Source organism: Ciona intestinalis, chromosome 14, assembly GCF_000224145.3.
Source record: "Ciona intestinalis chromosome 14, KH, whole genome shotgun sequence".
In the NCBI taxonomy this organism is placed as follows: Eukaryota; Metazoa; Chordata; class Ascidiacea; order Phlebobranchia; family Cionidae; genus Ciona; species Ciona intestinalis.
Window position 1 is genome coordinate 2,546,508 of NC_020179.2, and position 17,644 is coordinate 2,564,151.

Sequence of the window (17,644 nt, forward strand, 5' to 3'; positions counted from 1 at the left end):
GGCGAATACGATTTCAGACTACTTTTAGCCGCAAGCCTGTTTAAACTTGTATGAATATTTTGCATGCAGACGTACTCACACAACAGCTACTAATGGCTCGTTTCATCACGTGAATTTTCTAGCGGAAAATTGGCTCTAGAGATTAATATGAACTCGGCTAAGGTTGACAAGTGATGTGTGTACATTAGTGGTTTGATTTGTAAATGGTTTACCGACAGCAATCAAAAACGCCAAATGTACTATGGGTCCTTATATTATTGAAATTCTACCTTATTATTTTTCGTATAAATGTTTCTTTTTTTCGAATAAACACCTAATTTATAAACTACATTCAGAGCACATATTTTATTTTAGACTAACATCCATAATATTTTTTACTTAATGTTTCTATCAGCACTAGGTAATGTACTGCACTCAATGAGGTATTCTTGTAAGAAAAATATAGATTACTTAACTTTTAACAGTATGAGACTGTATTCTTATAAGCATATAATGTAAAAGTTCAAATACAATTGCCTGATAAAAACGCTGTATAATTATACAACAATAATCTATATCTATGTATTCTCCAGGTTAAACCAATTGATAGTTAATAGGGTATGTGGTAGAATTGATAGCGGTATTGAATTTACAAGATTTGGATGTGTCATGCATCGGCGATTCTGGATCATTTAGAAAATAAGCATTGTTACGTCATTAGTCTCAAATATGGAGCAATCAAGTCCATCACCAAGTAACATTGTGGCCACTGCCATGTCCACTGCTAATTTAACACCACCAACAGGTTAGCATATACAACATATGCAATGAAAAACTATAATTATAGTTTAAATAGAAGAACTTAACTGTGTCACATTCAGTTGTACATATTAAATAGAAGAACTTTACTTAGTTTTGTAATGTGGTGTATAATGTTTTTTGAAAATACATACATGTTTTAAATAGTTTAGCAGTTTGACAACAGTTTTCTAATCATCGCTTAAAAAGTTGTAACATATAATCTAATAACATTTAATAGCAGGTAGGACTTAGTTGTATTTAAAGCCAGTTTGATTACCCTAAATATTACTGAGCTACAGTCCAAATCTAAGGTACCCAGCAGGCCAGCGGTGCCATGCTGTAGACCCCCACTATGTCAAATGATGTTTTTTTTCTTAATGAGCAATATCTCACACAGCAGATTCACCTCAGCCATCTTTATCTTCTATGAAAGTAGAACCATCCTCACCACACATTACAATCACATCTCCAGCCAGCCAACCACGGTCTGGGTAAGTTTAAAGCGAAATTCACTCAACCCAGTAATGAATGAACCCCAGCCTTGCAAAAGTGCGCACATTATTGATTAGTCATTCCGCCAAACAGATTGGTGACTCATGCTGTATGTGAGTTAAAGCTGCATACTGTAAAAGTCAACCATAATTTGGCTGCATGAGCCAACACATAGGCATATTGGGCAGAGCTAACTGTACACTGTATGTGTGCCAGCCAGAGCCTGCATATTGGTGTGACATATCATGTTACATAAGCATCTCCTTTTTGCACGTCTGCAAGTCGCAGTGGAAGCATTATGCAAGCACTTTTGTTTTAATTCAATCACTCAACAACAGCGGGAAACGGGATAGGAATTACCCGATCCTACATCAAAGTAAGACGGGGAATTCATGGTCTGAATCTTTGATTACCGCCTGGCAAGCGTGGTGATAGCTATGCACTGGGAATCGGTCACATTCATTAGCAATTTCATTCAGTCCTTGAAAATCCAATTAAGAGACCCCCCAAACGCTAACAGCTGCTCCCACCATATCCCACGCCCGTGGTTTAGCAGTAGTTAAGTACTGGATTGCGGGTTTCGGTTAGGTCGCTCAACCCGTCACTCATACCGCACCGACTGCGTCCATCAGCAATATCAACGTCGCCCCCTTTGCGCCGACCGAGTCATCGATCCGACAGGTCACCCGTGACGTCATCGTGAACGAGAGTTGTGCCTTATTCGGTCACGTGACGAGGCCTCGGCGGCCCAGGAGAGTGCGCCAAGATTAGTTTTAATTCCGGGCCTCGTTTTCGGGCGGCTGTGCATAATTCATGATGTGCTGTGAAGCGGCAATTGAATTATTTTAGCCCGTCCTATCTACGTCAATATTGCCCCGGCAGATAACGGCTTAAATAGGCGGCGATTTCGCTTTCCGACTCTCCCGTTCTTTAATTCCCTCACGCTCTCGTTCCAAAGCGAAAAAACAGCAGGAAACGCCTTGTGACATCACAACCTCATTGTTACGGGCTTGGGCAAGGCTCGTTTATCGCGAGTAAAGGAACCACACGACGCGCTTTTTACAGAACGTTACGCAAGCACGAACAGCCGCACATACAAGCCCCGCAATGGTGGCGTGCCTACGCGGTTGGTAAAGTAGTTTCAACGCATGTTGCGCACACACGTTTAACTCGCTCGTTCTTTAACAACTGCTACCATACCATACACACACTAGCGTGGACGTGGAACCTAATATGAGTCATGAAAAAAAACTGATGACACAGAATATCATTACATGACGTCACCATTAGCGAGTTCTTTTACGCATTGTTTACTTTTTAAGACAGATCCTATAATTCTGATAATGTGGGGTAAGATGGTAACCATTATAACAAATTATCCCATGTTTCCCAATATGTGTTTAACAACTAACAGCACTCCAAATTGGAGTCGTGAGGACACGAGTATATATTTCTGTAAATATTTTATTTTTTCTCTAAATGAGACGATAAAATCTATGCAATGAATGAATGAATGAATGGAATAAAAACATGAACCATCTTACCCCAACCTGCCATTATTGTAGTCAGCTACGTCATATTCACTATCGACTTCCACCTACACAATGCCGTCAATGTCAACGTATCACGTGACGAAATGCGTCGTAACGATTGGCCGATCTGCCAGCGGTACCGCCGAGCGTCTCACTCTTCTCTTTATCCTCTCTTCTCTCTCTCTCTTCCTTGATGACGTCAAAGGGTAGTGTTTATTTTGAGATCACGCGCAGCCTCCCCCGCGGGCCAACCGAATCCACGCTTGACCGACAGTCGCGCTCGCTGTTGTGACGTAACACAAGTTACGCGTCCCTACGCATGCGTCACGATGCCTGTTGTAATTATAAGGGTCGAAGTCGTCGAAAGGAATAACATTTCGCCATTTCACCGCGTTACGTAACTTGGCGCAAGTGACCGCGACCGGACGCATTCCAAAGTTATTTATCATCGTACCTTCCGCTTCACTGTGTACACTATAAGGTTACGTATTCTATTATATATGGGTAAAGTCCTTATCAGAGGGCCCAGGGTTTAAGCCAGACGCATTATAACTCTATATGGGTGAGAACGTAGAATTTAAGTCATGTTGGGGCCATAGGGTTAATTCTTTATATCCTAATTATAGTAATATTTCTTTATCCCCAGGACACCAGTCACAGCCAAGGTAGAAAGCATGGAAGTCTCGGATCACCATGTTACGTCACATATTCTACATAAACAACACTCTCTTGTAAGTCCATGTTTAATATGTAACTCTCTATTTAGCTACCATAGCTTTAACTATGAAGTTGCCAGGCCAAAGCTAGCAGCTGTTGGTTAAGGCAGGTGTCCTTTCAGCAAGACAGCTGGGCCATTGCCAGTGTTCACTAATTGGTTGGTCATTTATAATAATTTGACATATAGGTAGTTGGGGTAAGATTGTGTATATTTTCAATCTATTTTATCGTCCCATTTGGTAGTAAACAAAAATGTTTACAAAATTTTATAACTGCATATTTAAGACTTTAAAATAGCGTTGGTAATTGAACTATGAGATATTATGTGCAAAAACTGCTAACGGTATCCGTCTTACCCCGTATAGTACCAATAACTAAATGATTAGTCCACGATACGATGTGTAAAATATTTCACTATACCGCTTTCTGATCAATAACATAGTGTAATATTTATATATTCACATCTTAAATAAACTAATTTCATTCAGGATTCGGATAGTCAACGTTCAAGCCCACAGCCAATGAATGTGCCTCGTTTCAGAGAAGATAGTCATGAAAAACCCGTAGTTGTTATCAACGATCAGAGGTAGTTAGTTTGCATTCTAATTTCTGCGTTATATGAGTCACTATTTCTAATCAGAAAAATTTTCGGTTTGGTTTATAAATGATTACCGTTTTATGTAAATATTCTTAAAAACTGGTCAAATCAGTTGTAACTGGAATCTCTGGTCTCCGAAAATGGGTTTATTTTCCACGTTGTTGTCACACCACATACGCGTGATATGCGGCAACTTATTTTTACCCGCCGTCCACTGCTCCGCGTAACGTTTCCACATACCGCCTCTAGCATTATCCTGCAGCTAGCTTCTGTTTCGTCGAAAGAAGTCAACATTTCCCAGTACTGGTAAATAAATATGCAACATGAATGAACGAATGAATAAATGAACGAAACTTGTTTTACTTTCGCGTGGCGGGCAACCATAGTTGTTATAACACGGATGTTCTGTTTCTACACCTCGTGCCCACTTACGAGTTACCACGTAGGTTTCTATATGGGTATTTTTAATTGTTTTCAATAAATACACATTACGTATGCAGTTCTTAACGTCACGCACCTGCAAAACTCCCTGGTTTTGCGGTTTAAAAGCCCACCCCACCAGGAACCCCTATACTTACCCAAAAGCACGTCTGTTTTTATAACGCTTGAGCGGCGTAAACCCCCGTTGCAATTTATCATGGCGTCGTATTACACATTTCTAAGTAACTCCAATTCTATTCAGCTCCAATATGCTTAACAAGGTGTTTTTTCCATTTTTTTGTATTTCTACTCTTTCAATAATTAGTCCCAACGTTAAGTTTTGCTAAGCTAAATTTGGATGAAAAGATTATTTTTGGCCAAATTTCCGCCGCTATTTTAGGCGCAATGTTTCTGTTTGACTACAGAACATTTTCGCATCGCGAAGTTTGAAATTAGACAAGCAATGTTTAATCTCCTGTCGATTGTAAAGTTTCCCGATGACCCATAAGGTCACGCGTTCAAGTCCGGATCGCCTGAATTATTAAAAAGAGCAAAAACCACAACGTTATAATAATATTCCGCTACCGCGTGTCTAACGCTGCTCCACAGCCCGATTTTAATTGGCTTGTCACCACTCATGGTTGTCATCAATAATTTACAACCCCAACGTTGAAAGCGCGACTAAACTTGTAATTAAGAATCCCTACCGTACGAATTGTAAACCCGAACCATTCTCAATTACGATATCAGATGTAATTGTTGGCCATCTACGTCACACATATCGAACAATCGTTATTGTTGCGTCATTACCACCAACATCTGGTGAATAAAATGAACTTGAAAATTGAACTTAATCCTTAACAACAGAACAACACAAACTATAAACGGGTCCAAAGTTAGCCACATTTGTCCCAAATACGAGGGTTTTAAGTTTAAAGCCCCCCTTTGACAAGCTGTCAACTAGAACATCATATTATAATGTACAGTTAAGTGTATAGTAGGTTGGTGTAACATGGTTTAATTTTTCACTCTCTTTTATTGCCCTAGTTAGTATTAAACAAAGAATATTTACAGAAGTAAATAAATAAAGTATCCCTTCGACTCTAAAATAGCGTTGTTATTTGTTTTAAACACGAATAGGAAATATTGGATATTATGTGCTAACGGTCTCCATATTTTAGAGGTGATGCAAAAGACACACGCATAGTCATGCCGCCCAACACCTTCCAACCAACAACCAACGGTGAAACAAGACTCCCACCACCGATCGTGCTTTATAATAATGAAAGGTGGGAACGAAAACTTGTACTTCACAACTTACTTCATAACATAATTTTTTGATTGATACTACTGACTGTTATTTGGTTACGGGAATCGACCAGCTTCATGGGTACTAGGTCAGGGCTAGATTCTGGGGGTTCAATGTTGAGTTGTTTTAATACAAATACATTTTAATACAAATAAGAATACAAATACCCATAAACCAGACATGCATAATCTGAATGGCAAATACAATATTATCTCCTAAACTGAACGTTCTTTTAGATTTTTAATTTTTTAAAATTCCCCTTTTCCCCCCCCTTTAACAGAGGCGAGCCAATGTGTGGGGGAATCCCAATGAACATTTTGCTTGCTAAGGATTATAAAAACGAACAAGAATTTGAAAAGTAAGTTTTTATTTCAGACATACATATATACCATAATATGGATGAGGTCCTATGGCTAGGCACGCTATAGGGACCCTAAGGTTTCGGTCAGAGTTGGCGTATTACCTTATTTAACTAGGCATAACTTATAGTTATTATTATTGTTGAGGTGATACTGTGTAATTGAATTATTTCTGTTAGGTTGTACTGAAATTTGATGAAAATACCGTCGTTCATTAACTATCAACTGGCCGTGTTTTACATAGTTTTCAAATAGTTTTCGCCGAGTCACAATAATATAAATATCAGCGCTCATTTCCAAAACAACTTAAAAGAGATTAACTTTTGCGGCAGCGGTTAGAAGTCACAGCTATATTTATTCTGTTTTACTAAGACCCACGCATAACTATTGGCTAGAAAACGCATGTTGCGTTAGCATAGTCTGTTCAACGTAACAATGCTCTATTGTGACGCAGGCCAAAGGAGGACTCCACCTACCCCATCACGTGTGGTAATAATAAAGGCGACCTGGTTTGGAAGAAGTTTGTATGTCCTGGTATCAATGCTAAATGTGTAAAGGTACGTAGTCATTAAAATAACCATGTAATGCTAAAAATAAACATAATGCTTGTAAATATAGTTCAGTTTGCCGTATGGTCTGTTGTTCTGTGGTGAAGGTATAGAAAAACCGACTCTAATTTTAACCTGCTGCGGTGCAATACGTTTGTTTTCTTATCGGAACTCTAGCGTCAAAAAGCGAGTGGTGTCCCTATTTACCTTGCGTTGTGATGTCATAATTGAATTGCGCGTGACGCGTCGCGTTACTAAAGGCGCGCGGTTGCTGTGACGTAGGGTAGACACCGGTGTGCATAATACGCACGACTTGCGGACCAGATAAAACCGGTTCATTCCGCATCAAAACATAGCCTGGTTGTGCAATCTATCGAGAAATAACATTGAGCGAATGCCAATTTTTACAATGTACGTCTGGAAATTCCTGAGTTTTTTTTATGGGATCGTAAAACTCAGAATTTCGTATGTAGTATGAAAATTAGACGTGCATGTTTGCCAATGAAGTGTTGTAGTCGCCATAGATTTCCTTTGAATTTAGTAGCTTTGTGCTAAAACGTTTGATAAATTGTTTTCCCCGCGCCTCATATGTTAACAATACCCGTTACATACATTTCCATACAATTCCATTATGCGGCTTTTATTCCCTAATTAAGCTTAAACGCACAAAACCGTGCAGCACATATTGTTTAAAGGTTAAAATTCTCTTTGGCCTGACCTATACAGCCTACCTGGCACCCGGCAACCTCATACGCAGCATATGTTACCCTTATTTACCAGTTCAAAGTAACCAAACCGTGGAGTGACCTTTGTGTTCGCATTTACCGACCTAAAGCAGTGGCTCAATTGTTTGGAAACGTTCAGCACGTTTGCTGTTTTGTATCGCTCCATGTACGTGATATGCCTTACAGGAACTGCCCATTTGCGGAAAACGTTTTCTGCGTCGAGCCTTATCGACGTAAGATCATAAACACTTCTGCAAAACGTGTTAAGGTGTAAGGAGTTTGCATAAGGTCATTTCTCATGCATAACACCAAACATATTAAAACATGACTTACTTGTGGTCACGTTCACAAAATATTTCATATGATGCCTATTGTAAAATAACTCAAATTGTCACATGAACGCTAGCGTGACTTACTGTTTCACTTGGGCCGCCTCGTATCACGTTTATTATATGAACAAAGTTATCATATAGTAGGGTGGGTGAAGATGGAACAACTTTAGCACGCAATACTTAAATATCCTGATGGTGTTTTGAACAATAAGCAACGGTCTATGGGAGCCGTGAGAATACAGTTTTAAAACTCTTTGAATGGTGTTTGTTTACTACCGAATGGGAAGAGAATATTTAATAAAAAGGTGTCCCATCTTACCCCACCCTACTATATAAACCGAATTATCAAATACCACCTAATGCCAATCATCATATGAACGTTAACATGACTTAGCCTACTGTTTTCCTTTTTCAATCTTCTATAACAATTAATAAAACACAGTGCGGAGACAACTGGTTCACACCTAAAGAATTCGTCAACTACGCTGGTAAATCAACCCTTAAAGATTGGAAGAGAGCAATCCGAATCAACGGTATAATGTTGAGGTATGTGTAATGTGTATTGTAAATGTAAACGGCTACTGACTCTAAAATTTTGTGTACAAAACTGCATATAGTAAGGTGAGGTCAGATGGCTATACGTTTCGTTCTCTTTTCCATTTTGTGTACACAAAAAATGTTAAAAATCTCGATTTGAAAATTTAGGGTAATATGTGCTAGCGGTATCTGTCTTACCACACACTACTATATGTTGCATTGTTAATAATCAAGCATAAGTGTATTTATATCTAAGTTTACCACATTCTGGTTAAACATGTATCGATTTTGTTATGCCATAATGAGGTACTGCTGTTATCATTAGGAAATTAAACCTTTTAATATACTGCCAGCAGGGCGCCTCTATTAAAAAAAATAACAATTAAAATTTGCCATTTATATCTTTGTTTTTCACAATTTTGCACCAAAATTAGCACATGGCGTTTTATTGTTATTGATTTACCCGTTAAAAGCATTGTTAATATCCGCCATTTTTTATTTAAACCCAGTAGAAATACTGGTATTACCGCTATTTTCGTGGCCTTTATTTCCGAAACCACGGCTCTATTTGCATAATGAGTGTTGTTTAAATATAGATTGACCAAAAATACATTGCCTTTTATAGCATTACCTTTCTTAGTGGGGTCGCAATTAACGTCACAACGAATACACTGGGTGATATGACTGCTATGGTTAAACGTAAATATAAATTCTATTCACGTCATACTTTCGTTTTACGTCTACATTTTCCAAAAAAACACGGAATAGTGATACATTACATTTAAACGTTTAAAATCAATCAATGTAACATTTTTTAGGCATTTTAAAAAGTGCGTTTATTTTCTTTGCGTCACTTTTTTATGACACTTATTAAATTGGATCGTTTGTTACGTCGTAGTGTGCTTCGTGCGTCACTAAGCCTCAATTGTTTCGTCACAGGAAGATGATTGAAAACGGGGAGCTCAATTATTACGATCATGATAATAATTGCTCGAACCAATGCCGGAGCAACAAAAGTTCATCTTTTGATAATTCGGAGAAATATCCGTCGTCGTTTGAATCGGATGCTCCTCGGGAGGTAAGAGGACACCCTATAATATATGTATGTAGTAGGTAGGGTTATGGCATATAAGGGCATAGTACACATAGAGGAGACATTCTATGTTGTACACAAATTGTAAAAAATGTGGTAATTTTAGGGTATTCTATGCTATATGTGTAGTAGGATGGGCAAAGATGGGACACTTTTTCGTTTAATTTTCTCGTCACATTTGGTAGTGCTAGTGCTAAATGTGTCTCATCTCCACCCACCTTACTAAATGATAGGTTGGGGTAATTTTTTGTTATAAATTGTTTGTAAAATGGTGTTGATTTTAGCGGGTATACTATTCTGATATATGCATAGGCTAATTACTCTAAAACAGCGTTGTTAATTGTTCAAAACGCAATCAGGAACTACAGGTTATCATGTGCTAACGGTAACTATCTTGCCCTACGGTACCATAGCAAAACCTGTGTAACCACGACATTTTTTCACCTAATATTAGTCTCTGTATTAATTCTCCATCTGAATAAATAGCGTCGTGTTGAACGAAACAGTGATTCATTTTACCCACGTTTCGATCCTCGGTTCTTGGACTTAAATTCGAACGAATCGATTTTCTTTGTCGAAAATTTCGTGGTCGATTCGGCTTTTGTAAATAAAGCGTGTCACGCGACATCGGTCGACGCCTATTGCGTAAACAATACTCGACAAATAGTCGATTGTGACGTAGCAATGGCGTTCTGCGCGAATTCCAAGCGCATCATGGCAACCCGGATGCACTTGACCTTTTCGTGACCTTTGTACGTCTTACGTAATTCCACAAACTAGAATGTCATCGTGTACAACATCATAGGGTGCACGTCAGATAGAATCAGAATCGCGAATTCGAAGAACTCCTTTAGTCGCTTCAACCCACGCAAACTTATGAGTTCTACGTAACTTCATACGATAGAATTTATTAACATTGGCGATACTTTAACATATGTTTACATTCTATTCATGAAGTCGTTATTTAAAAAATCATCCTATACTAGTTAGTTTCGCTTGAAGTTTTACGTTTGCTTCGTTACTTAGAATTAGTTCTAAAGGTTTTCAGTTTTGCTTTTATCTTGACCATTGCCAAGGTAAAATGGGGGAAAAAATGGAAAAAAAAGAAGAGAAAAATTTTCGACCTCACATACTCGTGCACGCTTATTACGCGGAATGCATCGTGTTTTATACAAACAACGTCATGTTTTATTTAATTTGCCAAACAAAGCCCCATTGTGAATAATTTACAAGCGCTGTAACTCGATAGTGAGTAATATGGACGCTACGAGAATGGTTTGATTATGTCGTAACAATCGCGTCTGTCGCGTTATATGAGCTATGGGCACAAACGGACGTGACACTTACGCTTGGCTGTTCCGCCTCCTGTTTACTCTCCCTACCGACATCCTGTTTGAGTGAAATTTACACCGCATGTCAAACCAAAGGTAACAGCCAGTGTGAATTTGAAACTCCATGAACATTCACAAAACCTCGATAAATTCGCTCCGGCATGCGTCACTTCCCCATTCCTAAGTCTCGACCCGCTTTGTGACGTCATAGTCGCACTGACGCTCCCGAACGTCGATGGAATTTCCTGCTCAATCCATATTCAGTAGAGGTCATAGGTGGGCAAGACAGAATGTCGCCAAACACTCGGGAAATTTGGCCAAAATCGTGTTAGTTCGTACATGTTACAACCAACAGACCGTACATCCTTTAGCATATAGCTCTAAAAAGTTCATGTTAAGAAACTACCGTGAATAGAAGCCATCCAAAACCCAGTCCTTTAAATACACGCACCTGTAAACTGAACCATATATAAATCTAACCAGTATTTGACGTCATATTTCCTTTTACAATGTTTGCCGCTTCCAAGAATATGATTGTATCCATCAGTACGTGGTATCGTGTAAAACAAGTCACTGTGGTCAAGTTATACATTAACTAAACTAAAACGCACTTTAATAGCGATCATATGACCTATTGTCGATTTAACAACGACTTTTGAAACACGCATGCGTCATATTATACCAATAAATCCAATTGTTTCATTGTAAAAGTGATCTGCTGACGCACGGACGTTGTTTTTGTTGTTTCGAATTCCTTTGCCAATAATTTTAACTTGACCTACTGGTACAGAAATCCCCACATTATGGTTGTGGGCATTGAAGCTTATCTTTGGCGTGAGGGTTGGGGGTTTTGATCCCGCAGTTTAACCACTAACGTTACGGAGCGTCTACCACAGCACGTCTTTCGCACGCAACCAAAAACAACAGACGTGAACCCCCGGCCGTTTTTCTGCGCCACAAACGCTGTAGCGTCTCAATTTCACAAGTGTGGTATTTCGTAGGTGCGCGTCTCCGTCTTTATCGACGACAAACGTCGGAACTGGATATTCTTCCATGCATATTTAGTTTCAAAGGTTTCTTTTTCGACGCCCTTCTCATCACTTATGACGCGCTGTTCAGTTTTAATTTACATTGGGGTGAAAATGTATAATTATACCATTGATAGGTTTTAATTAAATCTACTATATGTTGCTCTATGAATATATACGTATAGCTGTATTTGACTGTATAACATCAATGTATTGTTTCAATTTGTTTGTAATGTTGTTATTTTTACAGAATTCCTTGGATTTTACTCATGTTCGGTCCAGTTCCGAGGAACAAGCGTTGCTTCAAGCTAAAAGAAACGTTCTTTCAAGCATAAGCAAGTCGCAAGAAAGTAAGTTCGATAAATTATTGTGTGGATGAATGAATCTATGAAAGTTATGCATTTATCCTTGCGTGACGGGGCGACCGCTGTCGTTATAACACGGGTGTTCTGTTCCACACACCTTGTGCCCGCTTTCTGCAACTTTGTGGTGTTTATTTTTTAGATTTTCTCATTTTCAAGGCATGGCAATTGGGCATCTAGTCATGAGGCAGCGCGCTGTTCCCTGTGCCACGGCGCTACTTAAAGAAAGCCATATAGTTTTAACTTGGAGTGTATGTTACTATTCATTTGCTACCATTAAAGTCTCCATATAGTAGGGCGGGGGAGATGGGACACCTTTTCATTCTATTATTTCGTCCCATTTGGTAGTAAAAAAAACAACATTCAAATAATTATAAAACCGTACTCCCACGACCTCCATATATCGGTATTTATTGTTTAAAAATGTTTGGGTATTATGTGCTAAATGTGTCCCATTTTACCCCACAGTACTATATGTTATTACGTTTCTTCATATGTTAATACGTTGTGTTCCAGGTGGTTCAAGTTTGCAAGCTGGTGGATCACTCGAACGTTCTAGTTCGGAGGATTCAGGTTTAGCTGGCTCACCACATGTAGATAGCATGATTATGAGGGAAGCGGTTGTTTCTGTGGAGAAAGTACATGGTGAGTGTTCGAATCCCGCTTATATCATACACCCCATGCTCACTATCGAGTTATAACATGGGTATCTTCTTATACACTAAACACACATGGTTCTTTTATACACCCCATGCTCACTGTCGTGTCAGTCTAATTATTTCTTAAAACATATTAACCCCGCCATGTAATTTACTCTTCAGATCTTCATAGTTTTTGGAACGGTATAATACGTATGGATCTTTTTGATGACATCATCCGTGACGTCATCACACAGATCCGCAACCTCCAAAGCAGAACGAAGCATGTTGGTTCCATAAGCCTGGAAGGTAAGTTATATTAAAAGGTAGCTTTATTGTATTACGAACACGTAAGTTATTAAATGGTGGGGGTAAGACGGTTACCGTTAGCACACAACATTCCTTATTTGCTAATCGTGTTTTAACAATTAACAACGCTCTTTTAGAGTCGTGAGGATACGGTTATATAATTTTTTTAATATTTTTTTTTGTTTATTGCCAAATGAGTTACCACGTATGAAACGTTGGGACTATTAAAAAAATGTGTTGCCGATAATGTAGGCGACCTATATGTACCACTGTGTTGGAGAAACATATATATAGTAGGGTGGGGGAAGATGGGGGCATCTTTTCATTTTATTACTCGTCCCATTTGGTAGTGAACAAAGAACATACAAAGGATTACAAACCGTATCCTCACAACTCCCATAGACCGTTGTTAATTGTTTAAAACACGATCAGGACACTTGGATATTATGTGCTAAAGGTGTCCCATCCTTCCCCACCCTACTATATTATAATAATAGCTTGTGTTATTTTATAGACTTAGAACCGTGACACATGCCCAACATACAAACTCTGGTAATAAAGTTGTTAAGGTTTTTATAATACGATTAACTCACAGACGCAGCTACAATGTCCAACCTCGTCAACTCTCTTGAAATGATTCCATCCATCGTGAGGAACATGTCTCACCACAAGGAGGCGGTAGAGAAACAGGCTGAGGAGTCGACGCACGCAATACATGGTAAATAAAAATAAATATGTAGAAATACGTGGTAAATCAATTTTACATGAGTGACTGAACGAAATCTTACGTCACGTACCGAAATTTACCCTTAAACTCGTGCAACTAGTAAGTAGTCTGACAATATTAATTTAAATATAGTGGGGTTCGGGAAGACACCTTTAGCACATAATATTCAAATAACCTGAACGTTGTTTTAAACAATTAACGACAGTCTATAGGAGTCGTGGGGATACTGTTTTATAATTCTTTAAATGTTCTTTGTTTACTGTCAAATGGGACGAGAGAATAGAATGATAAGGTGTTCCATCTTCCCCACCATACTATATATGTTCAAAAGATAAGCATAATAACACAGTGTTTTGAACATGTTAAAAATCGTTCTAAAAGTAGTCTTGCCTTATAAACTTCACATTTTTCAAGATAAATCAGTATACTTCCATAGTTTCATACAATAACGTACAACTAGAAAAGGGTCATGTCATAAAACTTGATTTAAAAAATATCATTTTGGTTTTCTTTACTTCATTATTGTATTCAGAACTCGAGAAGAAGTTAGCTGAGCAACGAAAGTATGAGCAAGACTTGAAACGAAAGTCTCAACATCTTGATACAGTCATGTCACTCACACCGAACGAGAAACGAAAAAGGACAATGTTGCGATTTGTTCGACAGAAAGCAGTGGATCGGGTGCCACCTGGTACGCGTAAGTTCTTTTCTATATTTCTGTTGTTTTGTGCTTGTTTTTAATTTGTATTTATCACTCATTTATTATATGCGGAGCTTTTTTCTTGTTTGATATTTTGTTTCATGAATATGTTAACTTGTACGAAGTATTTTATTGTTTTCGTTTAAGTTAATGAGTGCAAAAATACTTTTCGCCTAGCGGACAACGACAGTCGTTATAACATGTTTTTTTTAACTTGTGTTCGCAAGTTATCACATATCTAACTTTTCGTATGAATGATAGATTTTTAATATGCTTTAGTATATAGTAGGGCGGGGGAAGACAGGACACCTTATCATTCTATTTACTCGTCTTATTTGGTAGTAAACAAAGAACATTCAAATATTTATAAAACCATATCCTCACGACTCCCATAGATAGACCGTTGATAATTGTTTAAAACAAGATCAGGATTTTCGGATATTACGTGCTGAAGGTGTCCCATCTTCCCCTACAGTACTATATATCGGCCAGTGTTAAATATACAGTTTTTATTTTACTTTTGTTTAATACCTCCAGCGTCTAATTGTAAGCTCCCACAGGCACTTCAACTCCGCCCATGTCACAACGTATGCCCGAAAACGTGATGCTCTCTGCACAAGGCGGTCGTCTCACCCAGAGAGAATTGTGGCCTCAAGCCATACAGGTGGTGAGAGACACCTTTGCATCATGTAGTATATCTGCTTTTTAATCGTTGACCAAATTTACTCTGCCTATACTTTATCTAAACATGACCTACTTATACACTGAGTAGCTATGTCCTTAATTACTTCGATTTTGCAATTTATAAACTGCTATATTACGTCACAAAGGAATGACGTCAATTTCAACGTTATATGAGACAACTCTCTTTATTTTAACACACTCAGTTCGTATTGAGACAATATACGCTGCAGTGTAAATCAAGCTTTGGTAGAAAACTGTACCGTTCTGTAGTGGTCAGTTACTGTTAATAATTTCGATTCTGCCTAATATGCTGCACTGTCTTAATTAGACTTGCTTTAGATCGTAGCTTATAGCCGTAGCGTTAATGTAACTTTATGACTTCATCAATTCGTTCACGATTTCACCCCGTACCCTCACGCAGGCTGCCTCGTCCCAGATGGCTCGCATGAACGTATCAGGTGCGGGTATTCCCCCGATGTTCTTCACTACCCACCCCACGGGCATAGAGGGTTACCCCTCGTCCCTCCACCAGTTCATACCCACCTCCCAACCCGTGCCCCTACAGCATCCAACTGCCAACCGTGACGCTACACAGTCGCCTTCGAAAAAGTGATTTTCTCCCTGCCCGAACGCGCATGCGCACAACTATGGGACTTTTTAACTCATCGCAGAGGTTGCAGCTTTTAACCGGGTTTTACACTGCAGTGTACTTGTCTTTGTGTTGCGAAAGAACAAACAAAAATCATTTAAATCAGAAAAAAATCCTAAAATATATATTTAGTTTGTGCTTTCACATAACACACAGGCGAACTACTCTGCAGTGTAAACCCCGCATTAGTTTCATTTCTTTAGTTGTTTTTACTTTTACTGGCTGCCCGCTCTCATTGCGTTGCGTCGCGTCAATCGAATTATTTGTTCCAGAATTCTTGTAAATCTTCTCTTAAATTATCTCTTTATTATAGAATCGTATTTTATTGTCCTCTTTTGTGACGTCACACTTGTGTATTTGCACCCAGTTTCATGTAAAGTTCACCTTTCTTGCAGTGCGTTGTGACGACATACCGTCCCAAGCCGAACGCGGGATGACGTCACGATGCCGTGACGTCACCAACCGCGGTCATCCATTTTTTTAAGTTCGATAACTACAGCAAGGTGTGCGTTCGTCATTTTTAATCCCTGTAAGCACGGGACAATATTTTGTTTCCATCTCCTAATGATTATAAGCACTTTCAATTTTAATGTAGTGTCCTCTTTTAAATAGCCTGCATTTTACACCGTCGAATTTCAAAACACTAACACATTAACTCAAAATTAAAATTGAACTTTGTACACGAGCACAAAACTCGCTTTGCAATTTATGAGACTTGCGTGGTCTAGTTTCTACTTTAGATTCAAGCAGAATTATTGTTGGGGAATTATGTGTTGGGGTAAGATGGTCAACTTTTAGTCCAGCGTCGTGGCTTAGTGGTTTAGTCGTCACATCGATACCAAAGCGTCCCCGGTTCGATGCTCGACGGCGATACTAACACTGATCGGCCTATGTGTCCTTGGGCAAGACACTTAACGGAGATTGCTCCAACCCAGCGGCCACTAATGGGTTGTCCAAATTGTAAGTCATACCATACACAAAGTTAAAAAGTGTGGTAACTCGTAAGCACACGAGGTTAAAAAATGTTGCCAATATAATACGCGTCTGACTGCACCGGTCGCAAGAAGGACTTACATGGGCTTTTCCGGCGTTGGGGTAATGAGCCAAATATGGCCTAAATCCCAGGTCCTCACCCATAAACTTAAAAAAAGACGGTCAATGTTTTCATTGTGTTTGATCTTCTCATTTGATGTAATCAAAGAATATTTACAGAACTATTTAACCGAATCCTCCCGACTATAAAGAAATACTATTAGTTGGTAAAACATGATTAGGAGATGAAGGGTCTTATGTTCTAAAGGCACCCATCTTACTCTAAAATGTATGTTTATTAAAATAATAATGACCTTTATAACTTGTATGAGTGACTAGCGACACCTTAAGATAGTTAATCATTTAAATTTTGTTTGGAAAAGTGAATGGTGCTCACTTTAATTTGATTAGTCATTGACATTTATGTGTAGCAAACATTGGTAAGCGGTTGTTCAGTAACTCTTTGCGGTGTCATGTTGCACCATAGATATTTTATACAGGTTAGAGACTTGGGATTTCGGCTAGAATTGGTTCGTTCTGAATTCTGCAACTTTATAGTAGAAATACGCTAAAGCCTACGCCCTACGTTTAAAACAGTCTTTACTTGATGAGTTGTACTGTCTGACGACTGCAACATATGAATGGTCGTTAGGTGGTAGCACTGAGTTACAATTAAATTAAGGTAAAAGTCGGCATGAATAAGGGAGACGGTTTCGTTTCAACAGAAAGAATGTAAGTGTTA

General features: G+C 38.7%; 1 protein-coding gene across 5 annotated transcripts; it reads left to right on the forward strand.

The window, feature by feature from the left end:
• The first annotated feature begins 571 nt into the window (after nucleotides 1-571).
• Nucleotides 572-16,563, forward strand: LOC100180481 (glucocorticoid modulatory element-binding protein 2). 5 transcript variants are annotated; one of them, XM_026837439.1, is made up of 16 exons: nucleotides 572-784; nucleotides 1,178-1,271; nucleotides 3,451-3,535; nucleotides 4,010-4,107; nucleotides 5,721-5,828; nucleotides 6,129-6,206; nucleotides 6,662-6,764; nucleotides 8,255-8,358; nucleotides 9,289-9,427; nucleotides 12,052-12,151; nucleotides 12,680-12,808; nucleotides 12,985-13,110; nucleotides 13,706-13,828; nucleotides 14,370-14,534; nucleotides 15,098-15,204; nucleotides 15,643-16,563. In XM_026837439.1, exons 1-16 carry the CDS (start codon nucleotides 709-711, stop codon nucleotides 15,832-15,834), a joined length of 1,827 nt encoding a protein of 608 aa, XP_026693240.1. In that variant the 5' UTR covers nucleotides 572-708; the 3' UTR covers nucleotides 15,835-16,563. The 5 variants fall into 5 exon arrangements, with proteins under 5 accessions (XP_026693240.1, XP_026693241.1, XP_026693243.1 ...); XM_026837440.1 differs by having other exon boundaries at nucleotides 15,098-15,201; XM_026837442.1 differs by having other exon boundaries at nucleotides 14,370-14,528.
• Nucleotides 16,564-17,644: the final 1,081 nt, after the last annotated feature.